We start from the raw sequence: 27,527 nt of genomic DNA, 5'->3' as shown, positions 1-27,527 counted from the left end.
GTCAATAAATCCTTTTTTAATTTCCATTAATTCTTATTAGAAAGATTGAGGAAATCCCCCATCTGTTTGATAGAACCATTATGTCCACAGGGAAAGCACGTTGAGACTTTTATTACCCTTTACTTTAGGGGTGGGGGGCTGATAGTCTAGAACAATTGCAGTAATCTGTGGAAATGTTCAGTGTGTGCTGCTGAGAGAATATTTGCATATTAATTCATTGAGTAATTGAGGAACAAAACACTATGATAGTCCAGCAATTCAGTGCTCATACAAGAGTGCAAGGTCTCTTTTGCTTTTAATATGATTAATTATACCACAGTGAGTGAAAAACTTGTTATACAAGTCAGAAACTGTCAAGGAAAATTTAGTGGTAGAGAAACAGAATCGGGTAAGGGGAAGAGATGCGTGATTATATTCTATGAATCTGCCTTTAGGATCTAAGTTCTTCTGAAAAGATGAAGTTTATATTTGCTGAGCATGGCTCTTTTTTTAGCAATAAACAAATAATAATCTAAATAAATTGGACCTGATTTTAGTGTCAGATGGCAAAAGGACAATACCAGAAACCACATCTGTTTTGAAAGCTGCTATTTAAACAGAGAGTTCTTGTTGCTGAACAAATATTTCTGTTCTGACAAAGTATTTTTCTTTGTATCTGACTTATCTATCCTAATATGCACCAAGAAATGGTTACATTAAGTTACGCCTGGTGAAATTCTGCCTAGGGGACTACCTTTGGCAAAAAAGTCACCATCAGTATGGTGTGATGAGAACTTGCTTTGAAGGAAAATATTGACTACAGACTCTGAGTCACACCACGGCAGCATGTGTTGATGATACGAGATAAAAGAAGACTCAAAGAACTGCCTAAATATATACCCACTTGTTAACGTTAAACTGGCAAATTTTCTGCCAAGAAGAATTTCCGAGTGTTCCTCAACTCCATAAAATTAGTTAATGGTGAGAGTTGAGTTTAGCTTCCTGTATTTGACCCTTTGCAATAAACCTTGTAGCAAAGCAATGATAGGGTTTTGTTCAGCATGAATTGCAGTGTATACTTATTTTTAAGAATAGTCCACATATATGTTGAAATGCTAGATGCCAGATATATTCATTACTGGCATGTGTTTTGGCTTCAGCAGTATCTCTTGGGGGTGTTTTATGCTCATGCATGGATAAAGAAGTCAGTGTCCACCCACATCCTTCATTCTGTCTTCCTGTCCTGATATAAAATATTCATTTAAAATAATCTGGTTTTTATTTTTTAATCAGACCTACTTACTTTTTAAATATTTGTTCATACTGTTATGATTTCCTTTTTAAATGTTTGATTTTTCTTTGCCCTGGGGGAAAAAATAAAAGGAATAACAAATTTGTTAATCTGCCTGTGACCTTCACAGCTCTGGAAGTGCTTGGGCTATTGTTCATAACACACCTCGCACATGTAGACACGTAAATGTATTCTGCTGAGGTTTTTTTTAATCTGTCTTTTTCATAGTCCTTTAGAACAGTCAGAAGTTGGGAACCTAGAAGATCACGCCCAGCTAAGGATATAGATTGATTTCTTAGTTTGTAGCCAAAGTGGCTGCTCTCAGCACCTGAAATGGGCCCGAAATCATGGCTCATATTCAGAAGCTTTCATTGCGGAAATAGAAAGGGTTGATCTGAGCCAAAGAATGGGTAAGATACCTTTAGTAGCAGTAACATCAGTGCCCATACCTTGAGCGTCACCATCTGCCTTGCTAAGGAACATGACTTGGTGCAGTGATCTTACTTTTCTGAGTACACTTTAGTGTCCCATTTAAATCTTTTCTGAAATAGGTTTTCTTTTGCAGTTCCTTTTCTTCAAGTTCTGGTACCCTCTGGCACCTCCTCAGTATCTGAGAATGAGTCTGCCAAGATGCCTCGGGGACATCTCTGAAGCCTGGCACCTGTTCAGGCCCAGGAAGTCTGTCCCCACCTTCTTTAAGGTCAGATCAGCTTTATCATCAGGAGTACAGACTCTAAGAATAGACTGTAATTCGCTGCTCTGGCACACGCTAATTTACTTAACATGAGAATTAAGACCATTAAGGCAAAGTGTCCTCTTCTTCTTGAGATCATTTCTCTATTACTGAGAACAGGTTAGAGTTGGGGGGCACCCCTCTCTGTCTCTGCTGCTACATGCCATATCCACGTGAATTTAAAGCATTCTTCAAGAGGATTAAAAAGAAGTACTGCAGACTTTGTATATTTAAGCTGAGAAATTAAATGAAGAATTGAACATCTGCCTAGGCAAATAAGCACTTTGACGGAAGTGACTTCTTTAAATCTCCCTCCTCATGATTTGGGTTAGTCTTAAAGTGGAAGAGACCTTCCACAACAAGCCCCTTCAAGTCCACGTCTCTTGAGAATAAATGCAAGCACTGTGTTTGGTCTAGGTAATAAGCTCATATTTAGTAACCGTTTTCCACCTTCAGTAGAATGTCTTCTCGTATTACTGACACATTTGACTATAGGACTTGTGACTGTAAAGCTGTCCGTGTATCAAGCATTAGATCTCAAATACAGTCCCAAAATTCTTGACCATTTGTTGTGGTGGATTTTTGAAGAATAACAGATTGCATTGGAAGCTCTTACAAGTCAGAAAGGATGAAACTGCCTTGAAGGCTTTTAAAATATTTCAGCTGACCTACAAATGTAACCAGAACATGGCTTTCTTGGAGTTGTATGTCATGGTTTCGTGCTGTTTCTGTTTACTCTCACACAGCAGTGTACCCTTGCTGAATTAGCTATGGTTGACAGCCTTTAACAAAGATCCTTATTCACAGGAAGGACTCAAAGTAATCTTAAGTGATCGGGGCATTGTTTGGAATCACTAAAGTTTTGAATCGACATGGTGACAGTTTCTTAAAGAAACATTAGCATAAAGGGAATCCTTAAAGAACTGTATGTCACATATGTACTCGCTTCCTATTCAGTCCAATCCAGTAACATATATTACGTGCAGTATATGCACAAGGGACCGTGTTCCTATTTAAACACTGATATTTTGGCCCATTCATTACACGGCCAAATAAAATTTCTTAACTAATTCTCGCAGTCACAAAGTATAAATGCACATGTGGACTTTGCATCTCTGAGTTCTGGTTATTGCTAATTATATTTTTTTAACATTTACAATCTGTTTGGGACTTCAAAAACATGTATTTTGAGTATTTGGGAAAGGATCTTGACTATTTCTTCCAACAAAAGAGCAGGTGAAGTTAGGAGCCGAAATAAGCTTATTAATTTATAAAGGTGAAAATCTGTATCTAAATGCTGTTCGTTTTATTCCTTGCCAATACATCTAATGGGAGAATAATGAATTTCTGAAAAGTACTGAAGTGAGAATTTTTTTATTCCTGTTTTCCTTTAAAACAAAACAAAACCCAGGAACATCCCCCTGCCAACCCAGATGTGGAGAATTGTCCATACTTATAACACTCTAGAAAAAGGAATAGAGCAATAATACCAGTGGCTTTTTAACATTTTCATCTTTATATCAATTCAGGGTTATTTTATTCTTTCTAAAAGACGATTTGATGTCCACCCCTGCCACTCCCCCTTTACTAGCCTAAGGAGTGTAGAAAAAAGAAGAGAAAAAAAGATCGAGTTTCATTCTCGAGATTATTTGCTAAATGATTCTGTCTGAAAAGCCTGCAATAGATTAGTTAGTTTGGAGAACAAGCAGGAAATCCAGCTTTTTCAGGAGGCACTAAACACATAATGGGTGGTCTAAGCAACTGGAACTGTCTCATGAACAAATTTAGTCTTGCAAAGCAAATCCATGTAGGGCTTTAGTCTCACTTTTTTTTTTTTTCTTTCTTCTCAGGGCATGAATAATAATAATAAAATTCCTTGCCTCAACAGTATGTGTGTTGTGGAACACCTTGTTTGAACATGAATAGAATTCAGTCTCTGAGTTTGATAGCAGGGTGAGTTCTGGTGACCTGTCAGTGGTAGGAAGACATGAAAACTACCTAACCTGAAAATAATCTTGGAATTAGGGTAATGCGAAGCTCTTTTCTACCTTTCTTTCCTCCTCTTCCATTTTCAGTCCAGTTCTAGAGGCAAGTTTAGGTTAAACCTGCTCAGACTTACAAATCATTAACACAAGTGTCATCCCTTCACACAGCAGGGTACAAATTTATTTCCAGTGTACTGCTTTTTCTAAAGACTCCAGTCTTCAAAATCAGTTTTGTATGCCTATGGATACTAGAATTAGAAGACTTCCAGGCCGATGATAGTTAATACATGCTTTTTATTTCCAGGCAGGGAGTTTTGAAAATACACTTCAGCTGTCTAATTAGTGAGGAAATGAACCCAAAATAAAAGTCTCGTACCAGTATGCAGAATTTAATCATACTGAACCACTAGAGATTTTTGTCACCATTTTTCAGTGCATGTAAAGTGTGTTTTTAGACAATGCATGCGTTTTCTGTGAATTCCTTATACTTGAATTTTGAATTAGAATGAGTTTGCAAAAATAGAATAGAATTTGACTGATAGTAGTAGTACAATTGTATCTGTGTATTTTTCTCTCATGTATGAAAAGGAAATATCTTTATCAAAATATTAATTTCTTTATCACAGTGTTGTTTGGTATAAGAAACTAAAAATGGAGGGAATATTATCTAAATAAAATCTGTGTCTGCTATTTCAAGCAACCAACTAAGATGAAATTTATATAAAGTTTGTTTGTAGAGTTTCTTAAACGAGTTTCTGGAGATGATTGCTATTTAGTACAAAAATAACAATTATCCTCAGTTCTTGTTTATAACTACAATTATTTCTATGCAACTGCTAGTACTTTATTGTAGTGTTCCCACTCTATTCCTGTTTTTCTGAAACAACAAAAATATGATAGCAGCTAAAATTGTTCTGCTGTGAATGTAGTTATCTTAAGCAGTCTTATCCAGTTGTTATTTTATCATTTTTAACTAGATAATTGACACTTTTTAAAATATTAAATGCTTTGAACAAATACTTATATTATTTACAAATGAATTTAGCTGTTGCTTTATTATTTTTAGTGCACATAAGTGTACATATTTGTATACACCCTCAGTTTCTGACATAATTTCCCAAGATTGTATTTTCTCTGGAACGGTAACAGCTGTATCACATGGCAGGGGATAACGTTTTAATGAAAGTTATTGTTTAATGTATCTACTTTTATTTTTGAACCTGTTTGACATTTGTTTCTGTCATATAGCAGTCTGAAAATTCAAACATTTTTTTACAATAAATTTGTCTTGGAGTTTCTATGTTGTCCAGGCCTCTCATCTTGCATTACTTTCTTGCGCTTGTTTTGTTACCCAGTACCATTGCCACTGTTCTTTGTTAACACGGGTAACTGAAATATTACATTTGAATCTGGAATTGATTTTACTCTAAAATAATATACCGTATCTGATGATAAGGTATTTTGAAAATTAGTTTTGCCATTATGTTAAGGAAGCACTTGAATATGATGATTGCTTCCATAGTTTTGAGGAAAAATTGACCTCTGCTTTTCCTAATTTATTATTTTAGAGATTTATCAGATATGCTAAATGCTATTATTTAAGCATTTACACTTTTTTTTTTTTGTCTTAGCAGTATGTAGAATTTTCTTTCACTGTTAAGGGTCACTTAAATTTGCAGATGTTAGTATAATTCAGTCACTGAAAGCTTCTCTGCTCTTGCTGTACGTCGCCTTGGCATTTGTACTCTGACTCTTGGAGGGAGAACGCGGCTCGTTCTCCATAGACCAGCTGAACCTGTATGGCTTCAGGACTGTGCAGAAGCCTCACAGAATACATGGTGGGGCGGAGCATTTTAGTGTGGTCTGAGATCAGAATTCCTCTGAAGAGGAATATCCGAAACGGCAACCTATAGTGTTGCTCTTTTCTTGTTCAGTATTTGATTTTAGAGACTGGAAGCCTTTTTACTTTAAAATGAAAGCTTTGAAAGGAGGAGTTCCGACTCGGGCCTTCAGCTGACTCTGGATCCTGTCACTATGTCAAATTCTCAAAAATCCCCAAAGCTGCTAAAAGGTAGTGAAGCTGTTTTCTATCAGTAAAAATCTGAAAATGCGATTTAAGTAGTGACTGATGTATAGATAAGAATGAAAATGGCAGACATGGCTGAAACTCTTCTATAAACGGACAAGAATTGTATCCATTTTGCAGGTTCGATATTCTGAAATCTTACCCCACCTCTCTTTGTATATCTGTGAGGAGGAGGAGGTGCATGGAATGAAAACTGTCAGCTTCGCCACAGTTACACAGTCTGAGGGGATAGATGGAACCAAAATTGCTGTGTGGCCCACAGTAGTAAACAGGTTGAAACTCCTTGTTTTTGAAGTGTGAGGTGTTATATTGTGTTCAGTGTCATGTTTACATTAGAGAAAGCAAGCCGCTTATTTCAGATTCTTTATTTAAAATATAGTAACTATAAATACACCAGTTCAGGAAGCAATATATAAACGTTAGGTATTACCAAGACAAGCTTCCATAATCTCTTAGCACTGTGCTCAGTGATCCCTAAAATGATCCCAAGAAAAGCCATTAACTAGGTAATACAAACATAAGTAAATTTTAACATTATCAAAGAAATATTTTATTTAGATTGAGAGAGTAATAAAAAATTTATGAAAGCTTTCCGATTTTTGTTGACATGAAATAATACAGAGCTGGAATATGTTTTTAACATCACAAAATTGTGACAAGAATTGTTATCTGGTATTTTTGTCCAAAAATGGTCTTTCAAGTAAGCTGTTTTCATTTAGTAAGAGCATAGCTTGATGATTTTATTTTTTTTTTGTATCTATTTTTATCCTAAAACCTTAGGATAAATAAAGTCAAAGAGACTTTTGGTGTTTAAAGCAAAACAAAACAAAAAACACCCCCCTCCCAAAAAAACCCAACCCAAACCCCAAAAAGTACTGATTGCAGAATCATTAAAACTATTCAAATTTTAATTTCATTCCCTGCTTACTTTGCAAGTTAGCTCTGTTTGGTGTATACACTGGCAGATGTCAGAATCCATCAACAAAATTAAGTTAATGCTGAAATAACATGTTTAAATGTATTCTTTTTGGTTCAGATGCAAAAAATGGCCTGCATATAACTTTTTTTTGGAATCTTAACGGTAGTGATTGATGCACATATGGTACTCTTTATTTAGACATCTTGGTATGTCTGACACCCGTCTTGAGTTGTGGTGAGGAGACAGTCATCATTGGGGTTGGAAGGCAGCTCCATTAAATTGGCAACAAAACACTATTCAACAGTCACAGAGAGAAAGCAAAAAGATTATATTAAATTGAAATTAGAACAACTGAAAAAAAAAAAAGATTCCCTTCATTGTACTTTAATCAAGCAAAGTGATGACATGAAAAGCAGAGAAGATCTTAAAATGGTAGGAAATTTTGTTGGATTCTTGTTGGTTTGGTTTGCATATCTCCTAAAGGTAATTTTCTTACCAATGGACTATGCAGAATTAGTTAGGTTTTTTTTTTTATTTTGTGTTTGTTTTTTTTTTTTTCAATGCATATATTCAGATTTGTGATGGAGGTGTTTCTTGTCAGGATCTTTATCACAGTTGTTGACAGTGATGAATACTCTGTGTCCAAGGCATGTCTCTAGTGCTGCTTTATAGGATTACTGTAGCTGAAGTTATCGTGAGGTCATTTGTTTAAGTAACAATTTGGAATTTCATTGAATATAAAATTCCAGTTCTGATATGTACCTATAAAGAAAAGAATTAAAGTTCAGTAATATATGAAGAGGCAGAAGATAGACTGTTTACTTGCAGAAAAGGTAAGGTAGATTTATAATATTAACTAATTTTATTATGCTTGCTTTTGCATGGAAATATATATTTTTTTTTAATTCATATAAATTTAAATGTTTTCCCCTAATTTTTCAAAACCTCTGAGGAAGAAGATACTTTCTGTATCTTTGAAACTTGTCTTAAAATAGGATCATTTTATAAATCACTTCTGTAAGTAAAACAAAGCATATCAAAACCAAATTCAGCTGGGTTTCCTTCTTTAATACGTACTCTGTAAATTTTCAGCTGAAACTCACCTACTCTGGGTTTTGGGGTTTTTGTTGGTGGTTATGGCTTGTTGCGGGTTTTTTTTGGTTTTTGTTTTAAAAACCAAATCATTTTTTTTAAAGTAAGCCTTGTGTAATTATACCATTTCTTCCCTAAACAGTAATGGAAAAGATAGCTTTAATATCTTGTTTAAATTTTGGCAAAGTTCAATTTGAATAAATGCTCCCCATTTTGACAGAGATCAGTGTCACGTTAGTGATAATCTGTAGATGTTTCTTTAATGAAGTATGTGAAGGATTATATCTAGAAACACAGGATCAATATGAAACTAAATAGAAATGAAACTACTTTATAAGTACGTAAGTCTATGTGAATAAGGATGTTTTCTGCCGAAGGTTAAGTGCTGAACAAAACACTGAAACAAAAGAAAAGCTTCAGTTGTAAGAAAACAAAGCTATGAATTCCACTGCAATTGGTGAAAAGCTGAAGAGTCTAATTAATTTTTTTTAAATGTCTTTTGTCATCAAACCACAGACGAGGAATAAAGGTGCAAGGCTGTACCTCAGGACAGACAGTAACTTTGAAACAACTTCTAGGTCAGCAGGCTTTTTGCATTTGTATAGAGAAATCTCTGACTAAAGCATTTATTTCTGAAAGTGAAGCTAGAATAAAATTATTGATCTACTTTCTCTAGGTAGCCTTTTCTGTGAGTGTCTGTGAAAGGAAACAATGATTCAAATTCTGTTTAGGGGTGACTGGTCAAAATACATTTGTGTATAATCCCACAACTTTGCAAGATACACACTGCATCTCTAAAAGTAAGCGAAAGTGAGTTTATGCAGGCCTAGCTTTGCTCTTGCATTGATTTACACAATTCTAACTTCAACTCTAAATTCAGGTACAAGTGTGTGAGATGCCAAATTATTGCTAAAAGAATACGGATTTTTTAATATAAAACCTCCACAGTGAGTATTACCAATGTGTGATTGTCGCAGTACCTTACCTTCGCTTCATCCATCATGTAATAATGCTGTAAGACCTGTGATAAGGTGTGTCATTATAAAACGCTACCAGCCATGTTTACAATATTTAAGCCCTTCATGCATAGCTAAGGGAGATACTGGTATCTATCTTCATAGTACGATACTGCCTTTTCCTACATCACCTTTCTTTCTGGAAGAGTGAATTAGTTAAGCATGCAGGAATTTCAAGTGTAGTAGATGACCCGGTATCATTAAAATAAATGGGGCTCTACACAGGTCTCAGCAAGGTTTCCGATGTTGTTAAAATCCTTTTGACATCATCTTCCCAACCATAATTCATGAGGTTTAAATGGATTTTTAAAACTGAAAACATAATTTCAAGCCTACGCTAAGTACAATAGGGAAACACTTAACCTGAAAGTGATATGTGAAGCTGTGAAGACTTACCAGCCTGATCACATCCTCATGCTGTTGCCAGACCAGTATGGTTAGGTTACGTTCTGGTGTGGGTTCAAAGGTAAAATGCACGCTCCTTTACTTGAGTTTCAATTTAAAAATCTTGTTTTCCTCCTCCTGTTGCCAAACTAGCATATTCCCTTGTGTCTTGGTGGGAAGGGTGGAGGAAGCAGAGAACAAGTACAGAACTATGCTGCTCAACCTGGAAAGCACTAGTTAATGTCTCTTCCTTAGGCTAGCTAAAATGAAGTTGAATCACGTACACTTACTGACCTTGGTCCTCTGTAGCTCAGATTTCTCTGAATTGCTTTAGCTTATACAGTAATCATGACTCAAAGATGAATAGCCCCGTAGAATGTGATTTTTATTTACTTATTTTTCTTCTGGTTTAAAAATTAAAAAAAAAAAAAACAAAACCAACCACACAAACCCCTTTGCAATTGACCTTATGGTGCAGAGAGTCTCAGGACTTGCCTTATCTTGCCTTGGCATGAGCCGATTTTACCGGTTTCAAAAATTGCCCAGTGGTCAAATGACTACTGCCTACCCTGTTTACCTTAGGCTTTCTCAAAACCATATATGCATAATCTATGCGTAACAAATAATAGCCTTTTATTTCAACTGAGGTTGGGGGAAGATTTTTCCACTTCCATGCTTAACCATGTTACCAAAAGAAGCAGCAGGTTCTGATAGTGAAACATATAAAACGAACTCAAACATGTCAAGACTGAGGATTATCTCTCACCGTACCTTCATATTCCTCCTGATGATGATCTCAGGATGCTTTTGACTCCTTATAGCCTTTTCCCCTCATTATTCCTGAGGAAAAGATTGAACTCTTAGTACTCGGAGAAAAACCGGAAAGGTAAATATAAGATAAATATTTCAAGAAGATACTAGGAAGGTTTTTAAAGTAATTTGATCTGTGTTGTTGAGGCTTTTCTGAATTAATTAAATAAATTGGTCTGATAGACTGCTTTAAAATATTAATTGTAATGACAATTTTTGTCTCCGTATATATATGCACACATAAAATTAATTCTCTTTTTCCTGTAGCAAAAGGCTGAATGTAACAACTTCTGTAATTAGCATAGTTGGCTTTTGGTGCTAAAGGTGAAACAAAGGAAGCGGTGGAAACATGCGATGGAGGGGAAGGAACAGAAATGGAGCAACAGAACTGTCCTTTTCAACTATAGTGCTGTTTTAGTTAGGCTTAACCCAGTCTTGAGACCTCAACTTCATAAACCTGTAAATACTCCACATCTTTGGGAAGCCCTTGGAAAAAGGAAGATTGTGACTTATTAAGTCATGTTTCATCTCTTTCAGTAACTTCTTTTTTTTTTTTTTTTTTTTTTTAAATAAAATAGAGTCCTCTGACACATGCTTCCTGAGAAGCAAAAGCAGAACTCCAGAAGTCTACACAAATTTATGGCTTAGCTTACATCCCATAAGTATTTCCCTGCTGGATTTGGAGTACTTCTTAATCTTTTTTTTTCTTCTTTTTTTTTTTTATGTAAGCCTATAGCATTTCATAGCTTTCACAGAATCACAGTCACTGTAGATACTGGAAGTAAAAAATTGTCTAAGCCCTGTGGGAGGAAGACTAACAGCAATGGTTGGGTTAACTGTACTAGAGGGGAAAATAAAATGCTGCATTAAACTCCTATCTCAACTTTCATTTTTAGCAGCGCCTGCCTTTGGGGCACACTCCTTTTATATTTTTCTCTCTTCAGTTTTTCTTTTAATAAGCTAGGAAGGACGTGGAAGTCCAGGTTATCTTCTTATTAATGTTGTCTATGAATTTTTACTTGTGAAATTGAAATTATTTTTCTAACATATGGGACAAATAGAAAAACTCATCCAAAAACTAGAGCTGATTCAAGAAAACAAAAAATCAGGGAATAAGTAATCTCATCAGCACGTTAGGAAAAGAATAACAACATATCTGAAATAATCTCTTATGTATGGAAAATCGGGCATGTTTGCTAAATTTGCCCATTTTCGTCTCTTCTTTTTTACAGTAGCATACCCTGAGGTAAGTTACATACTAACCAGTATGTAACTGCCAGTTCCATACTAACTCTGCCTATGGTATTTATGATGTTAAGATGCAGTCCCAACAACCTGTACACTCAGTGTTTTCTCAGCTGTGGAAAATGATGTTTTGATTATTATTGTCAGCCTCCGTTAGCCTTCAAATGTCATCTTGAAGGTGAAAGTTTATATGACCTATTTTCTTCTGTCAAGGGATCTGTGATATGTTAACCACTCTGCATTAACAAGTAGAACACCCCACCCCACCCCCATCCCAAGTGCTGATTTTGGTCCTTTTCTTAATTTCCCGTTTACTTTTTGGATTAATCTTTCTCACACCATATAATATTTGTTCTAACTGGGGAAAAAAAAAAAAAAGGAATACTGTTACTTATTTTTCTGTTTTCTTAATGCAAATTTGATTCCGCTTCTAATAGTATTTAACCGAAGTGGTATATCTTTAATGAAAATAATATTTTTTCCGAACTATTCATTGTTTAAACACTACTTAAAAAGTGTATAAAAACAGTACAAAAGCTGGTTATATATGTCTCCGTGTAATACCAGACACCAGACTTGTGCAGATATGTGTAATTAAGTACAATTATGACTTCTGTCTTAAGATTTATAGTTTTGAACGATCAGAAATTTAAAATTTTGTATTTGTGGGCCTGTTTATGTATGTGGTAGGTGTTTTTATATGTATGTTACAAATAAACAGAAAACACTTGAAATTTCTTAACAATTCTTGTATCTACTTGGACCTATATACACGGAAGAACTGAAGAACTGGAAGTGCTCAACACTGTGTGACTTTGAGAGTAAAACTGAATTTAGATAATTATATATGTCATTGGAAAGTACGGATGCTAAAAAATAAGACATAAAGCAGCCCATGTGCTGATTGAGTGCTGTTTAAATTAGCTAAAAAGAAACCAAAAAACAAAAACAACCCCCCCAAAAAACCAAACCAAAAGTCAAATCCAGAACGATCTGAAATGTCTTTTTTTTCCTCTTTTTTCTTTTCCCCTGGGGTCTCTGAATATCTAAAGTTGAGCCTCTGCAGGGCCACGTTTTGCAGCCTTAAACTCTTATGTTTTTAAAAAGTGTCAGAAAAGCCTCACCTTTTACTTAAAATATAGCTACAACACGGAAAAGTTTTTATGTTAATCCCTGTTTATCCAGGATTTTTTACTGGAAAATACTGGTTTTGAGTGTAAAGCCCCCCTCCCCATCCCCCTCAACCTTTAGACCATAGATCAAGAGTTAGGTCTATGTACAAATGAGATTGCTTCTCTTCAACTACAGTTTCAGAGCTTCAGTAAGGAGAGTGGAGCATAAGGGTCAAAATTGTTGAGCTCTAGATTTGGAAAATAAGAGTTTGAGATTGGAAAATAAGATATTGTGAAATGATATCTGAACCTGAAGTTTCTTTCAGATAAACCAAAGCAATTTTGGTGGTTTAAAATGTTCCTTTATCTGTTAGGGTTACCAGTAAGATTACAGCTTTCGTGCTTCATCTATAGAAATTGAATCTTGAAAAATAACTGAATGGATGAAGACCTTCAAATTGTCTCTTGTGTTATGTTTGAAATTGGATTCATATCCAACCAGGTCTTTAGTGACTTCTGCGTCCTGTGTATGGGGGTGTATATGCTTGCTGCTTATCAGTTCTATTCTATTTCCAAAAATCCGGTTTATGATAATATTCGTTTTGGAATAGTTAAAACTGTTCATATGCAATATAGTCCTCTGAAAACTACTTGCCACTTCTTGGAGATCCAAAGTTATTTTAATCTTGAAGGACAAATGGCTTTGTGGAAACCATTTGTGCTATATAGAATCATAGATACAACTCAGCTCAAAATCATAAAATATCTAAGAATCCAGTTGTATCTCAGCAACTAATGACTTTAGTGGAGATAGAGTCTCCATGAATATTAATGATTCGATAAGTCTCTGATATAAGAATTATTCCTGCTATGTAAATGGAGATGCTAATGCAAGGTAAGGTTAAAATGCCTGTATTACTCATGAAAGTGGTAAAAAGCGAAAACAGAAATCAGATGGTTTGTCTTTATTTTTTAAATTATGTGTTCCTTCTTTCCTTCTCTGTGTATAGTAGTATTTTTCCAAAAACTATGTCATACAAAAATCTGAGATTTGAATTTGGATTTAAGGAGTGACTCCTAAATTATTATCTTAGCTGATTCTTTAATATTTTTCTACAGGTGTTAAGAACAATGTGTATATAAATTTGCCAGGTTTTCATAAATAACTAGTTAGTTTTGAAATATATCTCTCTCTTGCAAATCAAGTAAGACTTAAATTGTCAAATACAACTTTTTTTTTTTTCCTGTATTAAGGGCAAATATCTGTTCAATACTGTCTAGGAGGACAGTAGCACTCAAAATCTAACTTTCAGCTGTTTCCTAGGTAACAGAGATAAAGCTGCAAAACTGTGTGGAACCGAATGGAAGCAAACAGTCAAGTGTTTCCACTTTTGTACTATTTTTGAGTTTGAATTAAGTAAACTCCAGGGCTCTCACTATTTCGGAAATTACAAGATATGGGACCAGAGAATGGCACTTCGATTCCAGTTTGTTTGTACAAAATGAAAATATTTTAATATAGTTTAGCTATGTAAACCTGTTTTACCACAACTGTAATTAGCTTAGATCATAAACTAAAGGTTCATCCGTCACAGGTCTAAAATCTGTTGCGAGAACGCATAGTAAGATTTAAAAGGTGGGTGTTAGATCAAAATATATTAATTCTATTGCAACAGATTACTTTGCCGAACATAATGAAAGCTAAAGCAGTAATAGGGAAAAAATGGCCGTAGACTTTGGGGTAGAATTGCTGTACAGTGTTCAGGCTCTTTTTGAGGAGCGTAAGTAACCTGCACTTATGTAAGTGTGCAAACAATACTTTTCTCCCTATTCTCCTTTTTTATTTGCTGCAGTTAAAAAAAACCCACACAAACCTTTGTTTTCAACTTAAACAACTACTGTGATAGCTACTTTTACTTATATACTTACTTTTAATAGCTAAGCATATCGCCTAGTTTTTATCACAAACATCGAAGTATTGAAGTTTGATATTCTCAATCAGTATGATAAGGCGGGGGAACCAACCATTTATCATGTGCAGCATGTACCCTGTGTCTACCCAGACCCCTGAACATCTATGCTTCTCCCAAGATTTATCACACAATGTCTAAGGGAAAAATCATTCAGGTTATTTTTGTATTACTTAGTGTGGTCTGTCATGAACAATACCAACCCACCCGCCCCAAACTCAGGAGCCAAACCAAAGCATTTATTTGTAATGGGTTTTTTTTAAGGTCATTTTAAGATAGTGTAGAGTATTGTCAGTGTGCTTAAATACCTAAGTATTGTTCTACTCGCCTTATAGGCAAACCACGTGCTCGTGTGCAGTGACCTTTACATCCTTTTCAGGTAGAGATAGGGGAATGCTACTTTCATATTATAGAGAACTGTGGCACAGCGTGGTTGCAGGGAGTATGAAGCTACTGTTGATAAAGCTGCCCTTTATGTGGGTCGGACTAACCTATTTAGATAAGTGAGAAACAAAATAGCATCTGTTTTAAACCATAAACGATGACCAGCAGAGATTTTTTCTGAACGGTGTTAGCAGTTTTTTCATCATGAGGACTAGCTCTCAAACAAGTTAGTGAAGCACTAAAAGAATCAGTCTGGGCTCTAGCAAACATAAAATACACACGCTGGAAGCCAATGGGCTATTGTGGCTGGGACTGTAATTCAGTCAGGTTGATCTGTAAAGTGAGCAGATACACACTGAGAGCAAATTACAGCTATTATCTTACAGGCATGGTACAAACAACCCCATAAGGAGGATAGGCTTTAACACCATTGTTGAGTATAAAATGATCATCTACTGAAGATGGAGTGTAGAGACATGAAATTGTTTTGTGAACTGTAGTCACCTTATTTGCAGCTGATTTTCAACAGACTGCCATTTTGATTAATGTTTCGGTATCTATAAAAAACAACTTTTTAGGTAATTAAATAACATCATCTTTCCTTAATTCTATTTTCTTTAATGTGAAAGAGGCAGTCATATTTTCTGTTAGCAATTAGTACAACATATTGATGAGTCTGAGCTGCTCTTCAGGTTAAAAATATTTCCAAAGGACATCAAAGGAACAATAAAAATGAAAAGTTATCTCAGTATGGAACACCTATAACAGATTTTAGCAGCGTGTTCTCAGGAAATTACGTTCTTTGGTTGAACTTCCAGTAAAACTACTTTTCATAAACACTGTTATGGGTTAAAAGTATGCAAAGTGACTATTGCAATGCTTTTCATCATTATGTAACTTATACAGTTTATTTTTTCTCTAAATTTACACTTTGTATAATCTCTCCTGTGGGAATCTTTGTGCTACCCATACAAATGTTCTCCATACTTAATAAATAAACAACCTTAAATATTTTAATGAACATTAACATCGTTCTTGTATCCATAGAAGTGAGAACCTGTATTCAATTCTTGATCAGTCATTACAGTGAGAGGCATTATACTGTGCCTCAAGGGGAAAAAAAAAGTCAGTGTGACTCTTTTGTTTCATTTTCCATTTCTCTTTCTAACTTATCACAGATACTATGACAAATCCAGGATTTAACTGATGCTATTAAGAAATAAACTGCTTTACTTCTGTTGTGTATCTCTAAAGTAAACATATCTCTTTGCAGTTCTAGAATTGCAGAATGAGAACCATTTGATCAAAAATAATTTGCAGGGGATAAAATCTGGACGTGGTAAACAGGTCCGAGTAGTATAGTAGCTAAGAAATACATAGGATTTGGGTTTTTTTTGCCCCAGAAGTGTAGATAAAATGGTGTCGGATTTCAGCTGTACCAGAAGAAAACTAAACTGTGTCTCTGTCAGGATACCACAGCCAGAAAAAGTTATCTAGGGGAGACAAAGGTGATACTTGTTTTCCTGGCCCAGTCTTTTGGAGTTCACCCAAATGAATTAGAGTATGTTAAAGTTAAGTGCTCTTTTCCCTCCCTACCACCTGGAGCCGGCATCCATTCAGATGGACAGGTTTGCTCATTGCAGATCCAGGATGGCTAAGGAATAAACATGTTTCCCTACCAAGTATTTCTGCATCAGTACCCTGAAAAGCAGTCATGTAGAATTCAACCCTTACAAATTGTACGTCCTCATTCTCCATGCCTCTGGCAGGGAAGGACAAATATGCAAATACCATGCATAGTTTAGGCTGCCAGTTAAATACAGCTTGGTTTTTTTACAGCTGTTACTTCAGTTGGGATTTTCAGGTAGCTACATAGCAGGCAGTGGCTTTTAGAAGAAAAAAAAAAAATAATCCTAGAGTGGTTTTGATTCCTAAAAACATTTTGTCTACTTCCACAATTTAACTTCTCTTATAGGAGTCCTCCTCTTCTAGATCTGAGTCTCTCTAGGATAGTGAGAAGCATTTGGGAGCTTTTTCTCACTCGACCTAATGAAATGGTGACGGAGGTGTACATGGTGCAGTCACCATAATAATGCATATACTATTAAATGCACGAAAATAATAAATTCCAGTCTCATACAGGTAAATTAGACATTTCTTAAGTGGGATCCACTTACAAAGCAAAACAACTTCCTATGCAGTTTCTGTGAGGTAGATGTTGGTTCCTTATTAATACTTATATCTTCAACTTAGCATCTGAAAACAAGAACGGAACATAACTTTCTATGCTAGTCAGCGTATCGCTCTGGCCTTGACTTTGCTCTTTGGATTTGACTTAAGTAGTAGCTTACTGTAAATATATGTTTGCAACAAATACATGGTATTTTGCTGGTCCACGTTTACTTATCTCATCTCCTCTTATAAAAAATTCTTTGAAATACTAAGGTTATCGTAATAAAACCAAGAACTTCTAAACTGTTTCTCTGTTCAATTTAAAGTATACAGCAATCTAATAAGAGAATACCAGACATAGACACTATATTGTGCTTTGGTTTAGAATAAGCAGTGACTGTAATCGCTGTATGTAGGGCATTTACTGTAGCAATTTCTGCTTTATAGAAGACTTGATAATGAAAATAATAAACTTGTCAAAGATACCCTTTCTCTTCCTCTGGCAATCCCACCTTCTCTTGTTCAAATAAATTTGGTGTGTCCATTAAATGAAAAGGCAGGGCTAGCTTATGAGTGTAACTTCTCCTTTCTGAAGGCAAATGTTATTATGAAACGTGTTCTTTATAGTGTATAATTTTCTGTCATATTTGCAGGTTTTACTGCATATATTACATGGCAGTATTCAGTTTATGAATGTTTATACCAAATGCTTTACTAAAGATAACATTTTAAAGAAATCTTCAGATGTACCTTTCCAGAATGATCTAAATCAAAAAAAAGTACATGCTTGGAAACTGTTAAGACTTTCCTTAGTTTCCATACACGGAAAACTTTGTCTACAGAAAGTATCTAGAAGTGCAATCATTTTTTGGCCTAAATCTGAAGACCAGACAAGGAAATGATATGTAAAGAAACTACTATAGAAAAATTCCTTGCCTCATAAAGCAACTCTGGGGTATTGTTATAAGTTAATACTCCCTGCTTTTCCATTTTATTATTTTTTTTTTTTAAATTTACTTTTAAACTCTTAATAAGAAATCAAATTCAAAACAATCTTGTGTATTTTCTTTTCAGGAGATAAATGCAAACCTACTGAATACACTAAAGTGAAAAATATGTTACTGGATCTTCAAAATCGGAGATACATTGCACAATCAAAAGATAAAACAAATGATGAGAAAATGGCTTTAAAGAAACTTCTTGTAGATCAAATGTTTAATTACTTTGATTCAGACAACAATGGACTTGTGGACTCTAATGAATTATCTCAGGTAAGATTTAGATTTTGTTGCATTAGCAAAGTAGCTGTTCAGTTGTCTTTGTCAGGACACACATGGTATATTATGTCTTAGAACGCCTTCACTTTAGTCTCTGAGGTTGAAAACTTCATTCAAGAATTTTGGAAAAGATGAATTATTCAGAAAGTCTGCAGTGATTATTTAGAAATCCGAATACAATGCTTTGGGATATACCTTAGAGGGTTAGAACACCGTAAGTTGCTTTGACCATGAGTTGTTTTATTATCCACAGTGTGGTATCGTAAAGTCCAACTGTATGGATGTATTTTAGAAGTTAAAAACTATTAAAATGATATTTTAAATCACTTCTGGAATACTGAACAAGCATTATTGCTTCATATAACTTGGGGCTAGAGAAGTACAGAAGTAGTCTTGGAAAGAGAGTTCATCGTAGTCTCTAAACAGCAAGCTTTAACTCATTATGGATGTAAACCGGTAATTGTTGCTCTGGTAGGCATGACAGCACTAGCTTCAATCTACCTAGGATTAACTCTATTAGAGAGTGTTGTTGTAGCAAATGTACTTTGATTTACTAGATAATGTGGAAGTCCGTGTTTGAGAAACCTAATCACGGCTGAACTATATTAATGAGTCTAATGCTAGTCAGCCACTTAAAAAGTCATGAAAAGTAAAATTTGTCAGATGCCACCGTTAATCATAATCCTGTATTTTACGTTGCGTGGCAGTGCACATACTTTTTTCTATAAAAATGAATTTATAACGGCAACTGTAAAGTAATGCTTTTTCACAAGCATGGAAACAGGTCAAACAGCCCAAACACGGTGCTTTGGTTTTTTTGCTAAAATTCATTGCAGAAATACCAAATTATTCAATCTAAAGAATAATATAAAATAAGCTCATTGTTAGCGCTGTGTGGTTTGTTATTGTATGTTTTGACAAGAGACACAATGAACTAACTTCTTCCCCTCAGAAATCATTCTTTAGTCAGTAGAATTAAAACAGAGAAGTTCTATCTGTTTCTTGTTAAGACTTCTTGACAGCGGAAGCTTCAGCTGAGAACCTTTGTGTCTCTTTCATATGACAAAAGGAATCACTGAATCGCCTTTGCAAAACGCAGAATAGTGTGTGGTTTTGCAGTTAAGAGCCTAGCTCCTGTATAACCTCAATATTTGTAAATCTTTGCCTTCATCTGTTGAAGGAAGATTTTAGCCTGCATATTTACTGAGAACAAATCAGGTTCGTGACTCAGTTCTCGCTGGAGACTTAAAACAAGACGACAAATTAAAATAATTTAGAGCAATGTCTTTAAATGGAATGCATTGTTTTTCAGAGCATTATCTTTGATTGTTGAAAACTTGACACTTTTTTTTTTGTCCTCCTGTGGTTTAGCCCACTGAGTGTTTTTTGTCCTTGTTCAACTAAAAGCTTGGTAAATCAAGATTGTTTTGCAAAGTGGGATTAGATTCTTGCTCTCTTCTGCCCTTAGCGTATATGATAGCTATCAGTATTTCTAACAATTTGAATTGCTGTAGTAGGAGAAAAGGAACAAAAAGTTTTAGTCTTGAACACCCTATTTAGAAGGTATTGATTCATGATGTGAGAGAGGTCCCTGGCATTGAGAGAATGCTGAGCCCATTAACTTCTTTGAGAATATGATTGCAGGGAGCGTGAGGGGGCAATGGTTAGAAAGGTCTTTGAACTTCCCTAAGGCTGAATGGGAGGCTCTTGAATGAAATACTCTTGAAAATGTTCTCAGGATTAGGGGAACTTTACTCAGTTGTTCTCACAGTACAGCGAAAGTTTTGCAATCTGCAGACCAGTCATAAAAAATAGTGCCTTTCTGCATTTTAAATTTAATCATATTAAGGGAATACGAAAAATAACATATTTATTGTAGAAAACAACAAGGACTCCTGAAGTCAATTTATGTTCACATGAATATTGAACTTCAGTTTTTAGTGCATCTTAAATTTTACATCTCCTCAATCTTGCTGTGCAATGAGTGTGATCAGGCTCTTGGATTGCATTTTATTATCATCTCATAGTTGTCCATATAGTCATCCTACCTAATATAAAATTGAAATGGATCAGTTGGAGACTGGAAATGATGACAGCAACACTCCAATTTTTATTGATGTATGTTGGATTGGAAATCATAAAGTTCTTGAATTTGCATCTAGAGGCAAGAGAAACAAATACTCCTCTCCAGAAAAAGCAAAAATACTGCTTTTTATTAAAAAAGCTATTTCAAATTGTGAGAAAGTTTTAAAAAAATAAGTCAAGTACTATAACAATGAATTATAAATTGGCAAACTATAGTTTATTTTGTTCATTTGGACAATTTAGGCATCTAGGAATATTTTTTTTTTTCATGGCTCTGTAGTCTAATGCGGAATTACAGTTAAAAAAACCCAAAACTCCGTTACACAGTGTAAATGTCAGCCAAAGTAATCTGCAATGAAGATGGAAGGGTGGTGGGATTATGTAGCCCCCATGCAGGCTTAGTGAACATTTTTGCCCATATAAATTCTTCTCTGACTTGACTGCTTTCACTGCTGACCCTCATTTAATGTTCTAGTTTCCAAATATTATATTGGAAAATCAGATGTGATTTGATTTTTCTGAAGACTTATTCATGAAGGTAACCTTTAACCCAATCTGTTTTGAGAGGTAGGTACTAATCAGAAAGAGTATCTATCCTTCCAAAAGGGTGGGCTATGAAATAGGCAGAATTTTTTATCATCTTAATCACCTCTAGTCTAACATAAATACAACATATCTGCAAGATTTCTGGTAAAGTGTGGTGGTTCCTTGATGTTGTTTTGTTTTGTTTTGATTTTAAAGCACTTTGAAAGAATTTAAATGAATCCAAAATAAAGGAAAATAATTGATTCTTCTGGTTAGCTATGAATATTCAGTTTCTAACAGGTTCACTTCTTTATCTATTGCCTTTTATCTTATGCAAAGCCAAACTGGAATTTAATACAAAGTTATAAGTTGAACTTCAGTCTGTCTGTCATTATAGACTGCTTGATTACTGTACATTTTTACTGCTGTATAGAAGAGAAAGCAATATCAGAAATGTTATGGGGAGACATGAGAATAAAATGTGTTTTTCCAGTGATGAATGTAGTTATTCCTGTATGGTGGAATTGCCATTTTATAAACAGTAAGCCTTTTCTGGTTACTCGCAGTTGAAGATACTTAAGCTTTAAGAATACTTCATCTTGCTCGACAGTGAAATTCAAGTTCCTTCTGTGTGTGAAAGTGAAATAATCTATGCTTGATTAGACTTAGAACTGCTTTACTTCTATTTCTTTCTTATACTAGTGAGCTAAGAAAGCAACACTTTATAGAAAAAGGAGGTGACATAGTCCGAAAGCAAGTTGAATATATAATAATAATAAATCTTCCTCTTCCTTTTCTGCTTTTTTAACAATCTGTTCTATTGAGTCAGAGAAAGAGTTTAGCAACCTTATTTATCAACGAATATCTATAATTTCAAATATCTGCATACAGTTCTGTTATTTACCAGGTTAACATATTGCATTTTATAAAAAACTCATCCTTACTTCTGCATTTTATTTTGATGTTTTATCAGCGCCGTTTCATTACAGTTAATGAGACTAAACAAAACCAATTAAGAAACAGCCAAATGAACCAACCACTCACTCTCAGGAAACTATACGAAGTTCATTATTTCAAGGAAGTTATGGGAACTACTGTAAGATTAAATATGCCATTTTCACATATCAGTGTAATATGCTTCAATTACAGATGACATCAGAAATACGGATTTCTCGTAAAGTGTAATGAATCTTTAAATAGAGTTACATGTCCATGTGCGTTTGTAGATAAATACACAGGGTTGGGGTGTAGGTGTATGTATACATATCATCTTTACATAAAGCATAAATTCAAGAGTTCTAATGTAAAATGTACTGAAAAAATAACAACTTTTATGTAAGAAATTAAGTACTGTTGTCTTTATGGCTGTGTGTAGGTATGTGTACTTACCTGTAAATCTCCGGAATATGCCATACCTTAGAAGAATGCACTCTCTAGATGAGTAGAGCTGTATCTATAAACAGCTTGGTTACTATAGATCATCTTAAAAACAATCTGAAGGAATTATTCATTTAGTAATTTAATATACATTCAGCATTAATTTCTGCTAAATGCGTAAGTAAGATAACATTTTAATTAGTTTATTCCTGTTGTTTAGTTCATAAAATCATAGAATTGTTTAGGGTTGGAAGGGACCTTAAAGATCATCTAGTTCCAACCCCCCTAGCATGGGCAGGGACACCTCCCACTAGATCAGGTTGCTCAGAGCCCCGTCCAGCCTGGCCTTAAAAACTTCCAGGGATGGGGCTTCCACCACCTCTCTGGGCAACCTGTTCCAGTGTCTCACCACCCCCATGGTGAAGAACTTCTTCCTAACGTCCAGTCTGAATCGTCCCATCTCTAGTTTTAATCCATTCCCTCTAGTCCTACCATTACCCGACATCCTAAGAAGTCCATCCCCAGCTTTCTTGTAGGCCCCCTTAAGATACTGGTAGGCCGCTATAAAGGTCTCCTTGGAGCCTTCTTTCCTCCAGGCTAACAACCCCAACTCTCTCAGTCTGTCCTCGTAGGAGAGGTGCTCCATCCCTCTGATCATCTTCGTGGCCCTTCTCTGGACACACTCCAGCACATCCATATCTCTCTTGTAGTAGGGGCTCCAGAACTGGATGTAGTACTCCAGGCGGGGTCTCACAAGAGTGGAGTAGAGAGGGAGAATCACCTCTCTTGATAAGCTGGCCATGCTTCTCCCGATGCAGCCCAGGATACGATTGGCTTTCTGGGCTGTAAGTGCACGCTGACAGCTCATGTTGAGCCTCTCGTCCACCAGCACCCCCAAGTCCTTTTCTTCAGGGCTGCTCTCAAGCCAGTCACTGCCCAGCCTATATCGGTGCTTGGGATTGCCCCGACCCAGATGGAGGACCTTGCACTTGGTCTTGTTGAACTTCATGAGTTTGGCATGGGCCCACCTCTCCAGCCTGCCAAGGTCCCTCTGGATGGCATCTCTTCCCTGCAGTGTGTCAGCCATCCCACACAGCTTGGTGTCGTCGGCCAACTTGCAGAGGGTGCACTCTGTGCCACTGTCCATGTCGCTGACGAAGATGTTAAACAAGACCGGTCCCAGTACTGATCCTTGAGGGACTCCACTTGTCACTGGCCTCCACTTGGACATGGACCCATTGACAGCCACTCTTTGGGTGCAGCTGTCAAGCCAGGTCTTTATCCACTGAATTGTCAGTCCATCAAAGCCATATTTTATCAGCTTGGAGACCAGGATGTCATGCGGGACAGTGTCAAAGGCTTTGCTCAGGTCCAGGTAAATGACGTCAGTTGCTCTGCCCTTGTCTATTGATGTTGTGACCTTCTCATAGAAGGCCACCAGGTTTGTCAGGCACGATTTGCCCTTGGTGAAGCCATGTTGATTGTACCCAATCACCTCTTGGTTATTCTTCTGCCTCAGCAGTGCCTCCAGGAGGCTCTGCTACATAACCTTACCAGACATGGAGGTGAGACTGACTGGCCTATAGTTCCCTGGTTCATCCTTCTTTCCCTTTTTGAAAATGGGGATTGTGTTTCCCCTTTTCCAGTCAGTGGGGACCTCACCGGACTGCCATGACTTTTACAATATAATAGAGAGCGGGTTAGCAACCTCATCAGATGACCTTGCACCTATGATTTTCTCAGTTTCTGGCTAGGAACAAAGTCCATGCCTAAAGTCTGAGTAGAAATGCTTTTACACAAGAGGACCTTAGACACCAGATTATGTGGGCACAGTCTAGTGATTGGCTAATGCAAAATACGGAAGAAACAGTTTCTGAATCTGGGGTTACCTAGGCTATCCCTTTCTGTAGCCAATGACCTCAAGGTTAGGCCAGCCTGCCTGGATTCATTCCTGTCCAGTCTGCTCTAAGTGAACCTGCTGTGGCAGGGGGTTGGACTAGATGGTCTCTGAAGGTCCCTTCCAACCCCTACCATTCTGTCATTCTGTGATTATACTTGCAGACACCTAAGGACACATTTACATCTTTTGAATCAGATTAAATCTTCCTCCTGCTAAGTGTGGACGTGGAAAGGCAGGGAAGTGTGACTCTCATTGGAGTAAGTTTGCAGGAGAAACCTCATATCTGAGCAGCGTAACTCAATTAGTATGGGACAGTATTGGGATAATACCCTTAATTGAAATTGAGACGATGCCTTTACATTAAAACAGTACCATGCCACTCCCTGTGGGTTTGCCAGTTCAGATCGCTGCTTGCTCAGGGATGACCCGTTCTGTGATGCAGCAGTCCCATATCTTTACGCACTTTACCTCAAATCCCCGAAGGTATAGACACCAAATAGAAGATGGTGTTGCTGCCCTACAGAATGTGCTGGAAAACTGTAAGAAGAATAGTGATTTAACTGACTTAAGGAAACTTAAAGCAAGGAAAAAAGTACCAACCTTTATTAGTAATTTGATTTCAAAAATGATCAATTCTTTTAATTTCCACAGTTATACTGCTGTGGAAGATGGTGGAGCAAGGTAAATGAAAACCTCGTGCAGTCAGAGTTAATTTGGAGCATAATTCCCACAGTGTTCTGTGTTTGATGTACTTAGATAAAGCACTGAGTGACACTGTTGTGATGAGATACTTGCTTTTAGGGAAGATGAACTTCACATTAACTGAACCACCACATTCACTATAAGGGAAGTTTTTGTTTGTAGTTGTATTTCTATAGCATTTTCTTTGAGGAAGGTACGTAGAGACCATCAATCACAGGCGACCAAAAAACCACTGACTGACAAAATTTTTGATAAGGTAGACTAATAAAGGAAATGTGTTATTTCTGATCTAGTTTCATGACATCTGCAGAGTTTTCATTGTGGCTGTCAGAAATCAAATTGAAATGAATGAAACAATCTATTCTGACATGCAATTTGTCATTTTTAATTAGATTACCTCTCATAGTCTCCTAAAACTTGGAATAGTACTGACTAAATTCCTGAGAAGTTTTGCACTAAGCTAACAGTATGCTGTTTCTTGGGAAATAAATAATTGTCTGCTGTATCCTTAAAATATACAGTATTTTCCAAATAATAGAAATCCCTCCTCCATGTTTCAAAGAGTATTCAGTTCTCAAGGGTAGGGTTCATAGTTCAGAAAGGCCATATTTAACTTGAAAATTTAGATAAGTTTCCAGTATTTATGGGGTTTCACAATGAGCCATAAACAGAGCAGCTGTTTCGCTGTATGTCTTACCTTTTACCTGTTCACGATATGGAAAGTAAGTACTTCACAGTCTTTATGGAAATGTAAAGTAAAATTTGTCAGCATAGGTATTTGTGAATGTTCTCTGGTATGGATTTTCATCTCAAGAAGTCTGAAATCAAATAATCCCATGCATGACTTGTATGGCACAATCATAAAATTGTGCAGATCATCTTAATCAGTCTTTAACCTTTATAGTAAGAATTTTATTTCTAGCATGTGATGGACTAAAAATTTTGCCTGTTTCTATCCTGCCTCCCTTACTTTTGATTACTGTCTGTTTAGTTTAACCAAGGAGAAGACAGGCTGGGTTTAAAGAATTGGCTTAAGAATTGGTTTCCTTGAATTTTACTTTTCTCTCCTCCATAGACAGAGATTAATAGAATTTAAAACTTAAGGCACGCTGTTAGATCATCTGTGATACACAATGTAGATAATCTAACCTAACTTCTGTATCATAGACATGGAATCTTATTCTATTTGTCCTAAAATTTTAATTAAAAAACAATAATGTCTGGCTTTTGGCTGAAGCAATAAAGGTATACAAGGAAGTGTGCAGCCTTGATTTGAAAACATCAAGTTTTCAAGGATGAAAGTCAAAGAAGAGTCCCAGGGTTCAAGGTTAATTGTTCCTATAGCTTTTCTTTTATGGTTTCAAAAGTGTTATTAATTTTTTCCTGTCCTATTAACTTTTTACTAAATTGGAACATTCATATTTATTTCCCCCCCCCCCCCATGTGAAAGTACATGTGGAATGCAATATGGTAAATTCTTAGTCTCCCTTTAAATAAAAACAAAACCAAACCCCCAAACCCTGTAAAGATTGGTTTTTCTCAGCTTTCTTAATGCAAAGGGTCTTCATCAGGCTTCTGATTGCTTTCATGGATGCTTTCTAACTTGAAAAATTTGCTTCTAGTTCTCAACATTAAATTTTAATATATGCAAGTCAAAACCGTATTCCGTATTTCAGTACCAGTCCCAACATTGCCTTTCTACCCCCCGTTACCTTGTTACATTTCCAAAGATCATACTGCTTGCTTAGGCTACAGAATGATCCTGGAATTTATGAGACTTCCTTATCCACAGCAAAACTTGCCTCTTTTTCAGATAAAATGCTTTCCAGGGCCCATTTATCCTCGTTAAGGTATGGTTTACATTCTTATTTTTAGATGAATGGCCTTGCATTTGGCTCTGTGAAAACATAGATCCTTTTCCTGAAAACGTCCAACCATGTGAACCATTTCATTCCATATGCTGTCCTGTCCTTCTCATTATTATTCACTTCAACAGTATATACCATCTGCCAATTTTCTTTTTATATTTATTTTTAGATTATCAAAAAGGATTGGGATGAGACCCCAGACTTTTAAAATCCCACTGGATTGTTTCAGACATTGATGATTCCTTACTGACATCTATTTTTTCAGGTTTTGCAATTACTGACATTATTATTCATGCAGTATATGCCTTATTTGTATGGCATAGTATTATTTTTCTCTTGTAATAGTGTAGGGTGTGAAATTAAAAATACCTACAAGAAGCTATTATGTTCAGCAAGCTGCCTTTGTAAATTAAATCCCTTATGTAAGTAAAAGAACATGAAAAATGGGGTTGTCTGACAGGTTGTATTTCCTAGAAGACGGTGTTAAAATATCATGTCGTTACAGCATTTAGAAACACAAAAAATATTCACAGTCTATTTGTGAATTCCACTGTATATTTCTCGAACCGATACTGGCAATTTTTCTTGCCCTGTTTGAATATTTGCACTGCGTCG

General features: G+C 35.9%; 1 protein-coding gene across 4 annotated transcripts in view; it reads left to right on the top strand.

Moving 5' to 3' along the window:
• FSTL5 (follistatin like 5) overlaps positions 1 to 27,527 on the top strand; it is a 422,258-nt gene that overhangs the window by 253,005 nt on the left and 141,726 nt on the right. For all 4 annotated transcript variants that reach the window (XM_074589804.1, XM_074589802.1, XM_074589803.1 and 1 more), the window contains exon 5: positions 18,253 to 18,449. In XM_074589804.1, coding sequence (XP_074445905.1) covers positions 18,253 to 18,449 — 197 coding nt within the window. The remainder of the gene's footprint in view (positions 1 to 18,252; positions 18,450 to 27,527) is intronic.

Source organism: Larus michahellis, chromosome 5 (genome assembly GCF_964199755.1).
Source record: "Larus michahellis chromosome 5, bLarMic1.1, whole genome shotgun sequence".
NCBI lineage: Eukaryota > Metazoa > Chordata > Aves > Charadriiformes > Laridae > Larus > Larus michahellis.
The sequence above is the reverse complement of the archived record's forward strand: the minus strand, read 5'-3'. Positions and strand labels throughout refer to the sequence as shown.